Source organism: Henckelia pumila, chromosome 4 (genome assembly GCF_033568475.1).
Source record: "Henckelia pumila isolate YLH828 chromosome 4, ASM3356847v2, whole genome shotgun sequence".
NCBI lineage: Eukaryota > Viridiplantae > Streptophyta > Magnoliopsida > Lamiales > Gesneriaceae > Henckelia > Henckelia pumila.
In genome coordinates, this window is record NC_133123.1 from 106,062,420 (window position 1) to 106,072,453 (window position 10,034).

Genomic DNA, 10,034 nt, shown 5'->3' on the forward strand with positions numbered 1-10,034 from the left:
TTTTGAAATATGTTTCGGGTACATTGGATTTGTGATTGTGGTATACGAGGGAAACCAACACTAACCTTGTAGGTTTTAGTGATGCTGACTGGGCTGGTGATGTGAATGATAGAAAGAGCACTACGGGTGGGTGTTTTTACCTTGGAAATAATTTGGTTTCATGGTATAGTCGTAAGCAAAATTGTGTGTCACTTTCGACTGCTGAATCTGAATAAGTGGCAGCCGAAAGTTGTTGTTCACAACTTCTTTGGATGAACCAAATGATTGAAGACTATGGTTTTAAGAGTGAACCCCCCATTGTTTATTGTGATAATTCGAGTGCTATTGATATATCAAAGAATCCAGTTCAACACTCATGCACAAAACACATTGACATTCGTCATCACTTTATTCGAGATTTGGTAGAAAAAGGTATGATTCGAATGAAGTTTGTTGGAACCAATAACCAATTGGCAGACATCTTTACTAAAGCATTAGATCATGAGAGATTCTCAACTCTTCGGAGGTCTCTCAGCATGTGTGCATTATAATCCTTTGCATGTGTTGTCTGCGGTGTTACCACACTACCGACAACACTGTTGTTTTTCTTGTCATGCATTTTTAGGATTTTAGGCATTCTGCACTCATTTTGTTTTGTGTAGTGCTTGAATTTCTGTTACAATGATTCAATTGATGCCAAGTTTTTCTGCAAAAATCTTTTTGGCACACTGACCCTTTTTGGCTTAGAACTCTGATCAAACCACCGAGTAGTTGAGGAATGTACGTGTATTCCATGTTCTTGTTCCATGTGAAAGGTGGTCTCGCACTTTCAGTGTTAAAATCTTTTAGGAAGTTTGGTGACCAATGTCATAAAAACAAACTTTGTCAAATCGGAATAAAATGGAAAAAGCTACCTAGTTGAGTCCAATGAAGACTGTTCGATTAGTGTGAAAGCTACCACTTCTGAAATTTTGTCTGTTAAGAGTAATCAAGTGTGCAAAATTAAAATTCTTTTGAAAAACTTTGGTGTTGTTGATGATGTTGGCAACACGAGAGGAAACACTACACTTGTCAACATATTGTTTCGCTTGTGATTGCATTTTTATTTTATGTGACACTCTGTTTAGGCATAAAATAGGTCATGCATATGCATTTTTTCTCATAAGTTCCTGTTTTTGGGTAAGGTTCTACATAGACGAATTTTGATGATTTACCCTATTTACTAAAAATTGAATTTTTGTGATTGATTTTTGTTTCAGTGGTGTTAAGCCGATGTGGAGTTAATTTTGGAAGATTTGGGCTGAAATAGTTATCTCAGATTATTGCCTTATTTATGGGATTTTATCTCTTTAATCTAGTTTTTAATTTTTGGCCGTCAGGAAAGTTACCGTTGTAACTGGAGGGAGATCAGGGATCAGGTTAATTATGGGTTTGTTAGGATTTTGTTACCGTTTGAGATAAGGGTTCTATATATATGATTTTTAATAATTATCGGGCATTATCATCTTCTCACAATTCTTGATTCCCGATTGTTTTTCTCTGCAAACCCTACCCTTCTCTCACTCTCAAATTTTCGTTCAATGGCAGGATTTGATCCACAGGATATTCGATGTGAGATGGGCCACAAAGAGCCTGATGTTGCTGCCGATGTTACAACACCAGAAAACCCATCTTCCACTCCTTCTCTGCCGATAGTTCCAGTACCCATGGAACCTGTTCCTCTCGCTGTTCTCATGCCTGGAGAACCAGGCAATGCAATTGATGTGGAGAATCTTTCTGATTTCTCCATTTTGAATAAGGTGAATCCTGCTGCACCAATGGCTCGCCGATCAAAAAGTCAAGCAGGATATAACCCTGATTTTACTCAATCCAAGAGATTCTACAAGGGTCCTAGTATCTCCATGGCCGAAGAGGATCGCAGCTCTGGTGATGATTCGGAGGATGCCGATTATGAATTTGTGGCGAGGAAGAAACCTTCTGGCTCTGCTGCTGCCTCTGTCTCCGCTCCGATTGTTGAATCTGCTTCTGACAGCAGTGATTCGAGTCCATCTGATGGTGTTCCTCCTAAGGACACTTCTGCAGCTACTGCTCCTCAAGCAAATGCTGATTCGGATGAAGATGCCACTCTGGCACAAATTTTGGAAAGCCTCAAGCAATGAAAGGCTTCCTCTTCTATTCCTCCCTCTGCTCACATCTCCAATGATGAGCCTGATGCTGAGATGATGAAGGAGTTTGCACAAGGCAAAGCACATCAAGATTCTGCCTCTTCCTCCTCTACCGATTCTGCTGCTGACTCTTCTGATAAGAGTGCTGATATTGGAGAAGAAGAAGACTCTGAGGATGTTTCCGGCATGGATGCTGATGAAGACCCTCTGGACCAAGAGGATGTTTCTGCTGCTGCTGCCAGTGTTGCTATTGGTATCGTCAACACCACGGACAACACTGTTGATGAGGATTATGACATGGATGCTGCCCATTCCCTCATTTTTTACTCTGGTGATGCTGCTGCTACTTGGCCTCTTCTCGCTCACAGAGGTCTTCTGGATGAAAGAAATATAGATGTACGCTCCTACGATAGGTATAATCTAATTGACTTTTTGAAGCTTCGACAGCTATATTCTACTGTTGTTGCCGTGATACCCTACTGTAAGAGGGTGATTCTGGAATTCTATGCAAACTTGACCGCGAGCATTGAAGATCCAGAGTCTGCAAAGTATGGATTGGTGTATCTACGGGGTCGGCTGTTCGAGTTCTCTTCGGCCGTGATCAATGCTCACTATTCCACCCCAGATGTTGATGAAGGAAATCCTCCAGAGATCAATGAAGTGATCAATGTGCTCACTGGTGGTATGGTCAAACAATTCTCTGACCATTTTTCTGCAGCAAAGCTCACCTCATTCTATTCGGTACTACATAAGATAGCAGTGAGGAATTGGACTCCTTCTTCCAAGTTTGCTGATGGAGGACTCAGGTCTACTAAGCTGCCCTTTCCATCTTTGATCTACGGCAATTTGGAATCTCAAGCTTTCATCTGCAATATTACAGAAAATCTCACTGATCAACCTGAGATTCTGAAGCTAGCAGCTGGTCTTCTCAAGGGAAATCGAGTTCTGGATTTGCCCTGGACTCCTACTCCTACTCCTGCTGCTGAAGCTACTAGTGTTGCACCCGGTGTTGCCAACACAGGTGACAACACTGAAGAAACAGTGCCTACTCCTACTACCCTGGAATTCACAACTGCCACCATTCAGCAGATGATGACTCGTGCCGAGGAATAGATTGCTCAAGCTCAGGAAGACATTGCCTTCTATAGCACGGTCTTGGCTGATTGTTGGCGACAACTTGGCATTTCTGGCCAAACAGGGGGAGATAGTGCACAAGATGAAGATGAAGCTGGTCCATCTGGGACTAAGGATGATGAGAATGAAGCCTCTGATCAAGATAACTCTGATAGTGATCAAATTTAGATTTTGCTTCTTCTCTCATCTTTTCTTTATTTGCTTCATTCTGATTTTAATATAATTGTTTTTGTTCGTCCTAGTTACGTGCCTTAATTGCTCATATATGTTAACTAGACTAACATCTTCTACCCCACTTATGCTCTGTTATATGAATTAAAGAATCCCATGGGTTATTGTCCATGTTATCCACCGTGTTACGACACGAAGGACAACACTTCAGGGGGAGACTTTAAAATTCAGGGGAGAAGATTTTTAAACTCAGGGGGAGTTTATGATTATCTCGCACTTGTGCAATGTGTTGTCCAGAAAGCAAAAAGGGGGAGATTGAAAGGAATTTTATTCCTTGAATATGTCGGCCCTAATTAATTGGAAATTATAAGATTTTGCTTTCTAGACAAGATAGGATATTTGGTAAATATTGAGTGCATATTTTCGAATATGTTAATGATATATTTGCCAAAGTTTCAATTAGATCTTGATAAGGTGATTATTTGATATAATATAATTCGATATTATCAAGATTTGATTTACAAGATTTGATAGAGTTTATTTCCTACTAAAACTAGTTTTCTTATTTATGTAGGACTCTATCTAAGGCAATCTTCAAGATTTGGATGCTTATCTATAAAAGGAGATTTCCACGCACAAGAAAAGTGAGAGCTTCAGACGAAAAATACTCTGCGCATACTCTGAAGAATTAATTCGAGGAAGATCTTGAAGAATTCTGAAGCAAAGTTTGCAACCATCGTTGTTGCATGTCCCCGTGTTGCCGTTCGTGTTGAAGACATCAGAGACAACACTGTGGGAACTATGTTGTTGAAGATATTTTCTGTCTCTTCAATTTAGGCTACGGGAGTTGCATCCAATTTCTTTTATACTCTTATTGTATTTTAGGATGCAAGTTTGATTTCTCAACTCGTTGAGAAATTTAGGATTTAATGACTTTTCGTAAAATCACTAGGATTACTTTATAAGACTATTCTTACGTTTACTAGTGATATTTAGCCCCTATTGCACCCGCACGAGTTTTATACTCGTGCAAAATTATTTACTTGTGTTTTTATTTACGCTTTAAATTTCCGCTGCACTGTGTTGTCTGTGGTGTTACAACACAAACGACAACACTGCCTTATTTTACATAACAACCACATACATTGTTTCTTTCAGCGTGGAAGGCCAGGAACATGCATTTGAGCTTATTAGGGGGTCACCTGAGCATAATTATGATAATTTATCATCATATTGCTACATCTTGGAGAAGAATAATCCTGGAACAGTTACATATATTGAGACATACCAGAATAATTGTTTTTTGTACTTCTTCCTGTCTTTTGGACCAAGTATATGCGATTTTCGTTCATCAATGAGACTGTTATATGCATTGATGGTACCTTTTTGAAATCTAAATATAGAGGAATATTAATCATTGCAACATGTCAAGATGCTAATGGACAAATTTATCCTATTTCTTGGGGGATAGTGGATTCTGAGAATGATTCATAATGGTCGTGGTTTATGTCAAAGTTAAAAGAACAGGTAGGTGACTCCAACCAATTGGTATTTATATCTGATAGGCACAAAAGTATTGTTAAAGCCATAAAAATGATATTTTCACAATCTCATCATGGCTTTTGTATGTGGCACATGGAAAAAAATATTAAAGTAAAGTTTCACAAAAAGGGTCTTATACCTTTGTTCAAATCTGCAACAGAAGCTTATCAGATGTCTGAGTTTGAAAGTTGCATGGCAGAAATTTGTAGAAAGAACATGCAACTTGGAAAATATTTGGAAGATGCAGATTATGATTCTTGGTCACGAGCTCACTTTAAAGGTAAGCGCTACAATATCATGACATCAAATAATGCTTAGTCTATGAATTCTCTGTTAAAATCCCAAAGAAATTATCCAATCACTGCTTTGATTGAACATATTCGATCAATTATGAAAAAATGGTTTTATGACCCCAAAATTTGAAGAAGTTTTACGCAAGACACTTGATTCTTTTTCAATTTTTAAAGTGAATCCTATAGCAACTTACGAGTTTCAAGTTGGTTTGGATGCAATTAATATGGTTGTTGTGAATATTGCACTAATGACGTGTTCATGTAAGAAATTTGACATGTTGAAAATTCCATGTGGACATGCAATTGCAGCGGCAAAGTCAAGAGGGATTTCAATTTACAGTTTGTGCTCCAAATATTACAAAACCATATGTTGGAGAGCCTCCTATGCTGAACCAATTCATCCCGTAGATAATGAGATAGATTGGTTAATTCCAAGTGAAGTTCAAGAGAGGGTTATCTTACCTCCATTTGTGAGAAGACCATGTGGAAGACCACAGACAAGAAGGATAAGATCTATGGGTAAAATATCTTTAAAACGTCATTGCTCTACATGTGATTTCACTGACCACTATAATAAAAGTTGCAAGAATCCTACTCCAATTTGATGACATGATTATTTCATGATTTTTCAAACATGATTATTATTTCATTAGGATTTAATTTTTCATTGATTTATTTTTCTTTTTGGGGTGACCTTGTGAATTGACTCGAGTATTTAACAAGGTGTTTTCTAAATAGTCGTGTTTATGTCTGAATAAAGTTAATTCTGTTGTGAAAAAGTAAAAATTTATGGTAAAAAGTAAAAACTCCAAAACTCAAAATATATCAAACTTTACACTTCACAATATTTTTCTCTCAATTCAATTGTATTTTTCATCACAAATGAAGACCTATTTATAGATCCACATTTGAGATTAGTCCAAAAATAAATACATCATCATCTACATCATCACACACTAATTTTCCACATTTTACAACTCAATATTCAACATTCAACATTCAATATTCAACATAATATTAATATTTTTCAACACTCCCCCTTGTGATGATGATCGTGATATGATGACTGTCTTCATTACGTGTTTTATACTGCCTCGTTAAAAACCTTACTAGGAAAAACCAAGTGGGATAAAAACCATAGTAAGGGAAAAAGAGTGCAGCCACGTAAACTCCCCCTCATGTTAACATGAGTGATTCTTCACATATTCCGCAGATTGCGCACCCAATGTTGTATATATGTTTTCTGAATATCGTCGTGGGAAGTGCCTTTGTGAAGAGATCTGATGAGTTCTCACTTGATTGAATATAACAGATATCAATATCTTTATTCTTCTCAAGATCTTGAGTGTAGGCAAAGAACTTTGGGGGTATATGTTTTGTTCTGTCACTTTTGATGTATCCTTCTTTCATTTGAGCAATACATGCAGCATTATCTTCATACAACGTCACAGGCTTCTTGTCTACTGATAATCCACAAGAAGTTTGGATATGTTGTGTCATTGATTTTAGCCAAACACATTCACGGCTTGCTTCATGTAGCACAATAATCTCAGCGTGATTTGATGAAGTTGTTACGAGTGTTTGTTTCTGTGAACGCCAAGAAATTGCGGTGCCTCCACGAGTAAATACATATCCGGTTTGAGAACGTGCCTTATGTGGATCAGATAAATATCCAGTATCAGCATAACCAATGATACTTTGATTGGTGTCTTTTGAGTACAAAAGTCCCAAATCTGTTGTTCCTCGTAGATAACGAAATATATGTTTAATTCCGTTCCAGTGCCTCTTTGTTGGATATGAACTGAATCTTGCCAATAAATTTACAGCAAAAGATATATCAGGTCTAGTGCAATTTGCAAGATACATAAGGGCACCAATGTCACTTAGATATGGTACTTCTGGACCAAGAATAACTTCATCATCTCCACATGGACGGAATGGATCCTTTTCTATGTTTAATGATCTTACAACCATTGGAGTACTTAATGGATTTGATTTATCTATATTAAAACGTTTAAGGATCTTTTCTGTATAATTTGTCTGGTGAAAAAAAAATTCACATTCTTTTTGTTCGATTTGCAAACCCAGACAATACTTGGTTTTTCCAAGATCCTTCATTTCGAATTCTTCCTTCAAGTACATCATAACTTCTTGAATTTCTTTATTCGTTCCAATGATGTTTAAGTCATCAACATATACAGCAATAATTACACATCCGGATGTTGTTTTCTTGATGAAAACACAAGGGCATATTGGATCATTTACATATCCCTTTTTCATCAAGTGCTCACTTAGCCGATTATACCACATTCGGTCGGATTGCTTCAACCCATATAATGATCTTTGCAATTTTACAGAATAAAATTCTCTGGGTTTTGAACTTTGTGCTTCAGGCATTTTAAATCCTTCAGGGATCTTCATGTATATATCACTATCAAGTGATCCGTATAAGTAAACCGTAACAACATCCATTAGACACATTTCCAAATTTTCAGACACTGCCAAACTAATCAAATATCGAAATGTAATTGCATCCATAACAGGAGAATACGTTTCTTCATAATCAATTTCAGGCCTTTGAGAAAAACCTTGTGCAACAAGTCTAGCTTTATATCTTACTATTTCATTTTTCTCATTTCGCTTTCGAATAAAAACCCATTTGTATCCAACAGGTTTTACACCTTCAGGTGTGGGGACTATAGGTCCAAAAACATTACGTTTATTTAGCGAATCCAATTCAACCTGGATGACATCTTTCCATTTTGCCCAATCATGACGAGTTTTACATTCACCAAAGGTTTTTGGTTCATGATCCTCGTTTTCATTTATGATGTCACATGCCACATTATAAGAAAATATCTCATCAATATCTTCTATATCTTTTCGGTTCCATATTTTTCCAGTATTAATATAATTGATAGAGATTTCACGATTCTCGTCAGTTTGTGGTTCTGACAGAACATTTTCATCATCAGGTGTTTCTTCTGGAACACCATTTTCTATTTTATGATCATCGTGTTTCTCTATGCCTTTTCTTTTCCGAGGATTTTTATCCTTGGAACCGATAGGCCTCCACGCTTCAAGCGTTTTATGACATCATGAGTGTCTTCAATTTGTTTCTTTGGAATTTCAATTCGAGCAGGGGCATTTACAACATGTATATATGATTTTGTTACCCCTTTTGTGTCTGTAAATGCATCTGGCATTTGATTTGCAATTCTTTGCAAGTGCACAATTTGTTGTACATCTTTCTCACATTGTTTGGTCCTTGGATCCAAATGTAACAATGATGGTACATACCATATGATTTCTTTTTCGATGTGTTTCTTTTCTCCCCCTAACATTGGGAAGATTTCTTCATTAAAATGACAATCAACAAAACGTGCTGTAAACACATCGCCTGTCTGAGGCTCAAGATATCGAATGGGGAGAATTTATGATATGCACTTGGTCTGATGCGAATTAATGCCGCAGCATATAAAATTTCATGTCCCCATATAGAAATAGGGAGTTTTGTTTTCATAATCATTGGTCTAGCAATCAGTTGTAGACGTTTAATCAATGATTCAGCTAATCCATTTTGCGTATGAACATGAGCTACATGATGTTCAACAGTGATTCCCATTGACATACAATAATCATTGAAAGTCTGGGATGTAAATTCTCCAGCATTATCAAGTCTTATTTTCTTGATTGTATAATCGGGAAATTGATTTCACAATTTTATTATTTGAGCCATCAATCTTGCAAATGCCACATTCCGAGTTGACAATAAGCATACATGTGACCATCTGCTAGAGGCATCGATCAATACCATAAAGTATCGAAATGGTCCACATGGTGGATGAATTGGCCCACAAATATCACCCTGAATACGTTCAAGAAATATGGGTGATTCAGTTTGGATTTTAGCTGGTGATGGTCTTATAATAAGTTTTCCAAGTGAACATGCTTTACATTGAAACTTATTATTTTGAAAGATCTTCTGGTCTTTCAATGGATGACCATGCGTATTTTCAATAATTCTTCGCATCATTATTGAACCAGGATGTCCCAATCGATCATGCCAATTGGTTAATATTGAAGAACTATTAACCACCATATTTGATTCGATTGGCCTTATATGTGAATAATGCAATCTAGTAGGGAGCATTGATAATTTTTCAACCACATATTTCTTTCCTGATTTATATGTGGTAAGACACATATATTTCTGATTTCCATCAGTTATCGTCTCAGTATCATATCCATGAGAATATATGTCATTAAAACTCAACAAATTTCTTTTCGATTGTGGTGAATATAAAGCATCATTTTTCAAAAATTTTGTACCATTTGGTAACAAAAATTGTGCTTTACCACAACTTTCAATCAAGTCTACAGGACCTGATATGGTATTCACAATTGCTTTTGTTGGTTTTATTTCCAAAAAATATCTTTTATCTCGCAGAATAGTGTGCGTTGTACCACTATCTGGTATGCAAATTTCCATGATATTATTTCCATGTTTGCTCATAGCATTTTCATATCAAACTTCACAAAAATATAATAAAGAAAAATCAAGGATAATATATATATGCAAAATATATCATGTTTCATAAGAATGCATGAAAAATATAGCATGTTACATTCTAGTCCCACCAATATATTAATCAATGTTCTCGAAATCATTTGAAAAAATCGGCAGCATTGAAATAAGCTGAACCACTTAAATGGTTACTGATTTCAACAAAATTGGTCTTTTTTTCTT

The 10,034-nt window shown here is 36.5% G+C and overlaps 2 protein-coding genes across 2 annotated transcripts; both read left to right on the forward strand.

Moving 5' to 3' along the window:
* Nucleotides 1–2,198: 2,198 nt before the first annotated feature.
* LOC140861497 (uncharacterized) lies at nucleotides 2,199–3,257 on the forward strand. The gene has a single exon (XM_073264519.1). The coding sequence runs from the start codon at nucleotides 2,199–2,201 to the stop codon at nucleotides 3,255–3,257; it is 1,059 nt and encodes a 352-aa protein (XP_073120620.1).
* Nucleotides 3,258–5,084: 1,827 nt separating this feature from the next.
* On the forward strand, nucleotides 5,085–5,889 carry LOC140861498 (uncharacterized). Its single transcript, XM_073264520.1, has 2 exons — nucleotides 5,085–5,271; nucleotides 5,459–5,889. Exons 1-2 carry the CDS (start codon nucleotides 5,085–5,087, stop codon nucleotides 5,887–5,889), a joined length of 618 nt encoding a protein of 205 aa, XP_073120621.1.
* The last annotated feature ends 4,145 nt before the right edge of the window (nucleotides 5,890–10,034 follow it).

What these genes read in the sequence shown, in the direction of transcription:
- LOC140861498 (XM_073264520.1), top strand. Translation starts at nt 5,085, where the DNA reads ATGGAAAAAAATATTAAAGTAAAGTTTCACAAAAAGGGTCTTATACCT. An exon ending in GTCACGAGCTCACTTTAAAG is followed by an intron (nt 5,272 to 5,458) that starts GTAAGCGCTACA and finishes CAATTTTTAAAG; the next exon opens with TGAATCCTATAGCAACTTAC.
- LOC140861497 (XM_073264519.1), top strand. Translation starts at nt 2,199, where the DNA reads ATGATGAAGGAGTTTGCACAAGGCAAAGCACATCAAGATTCTGCCTCT.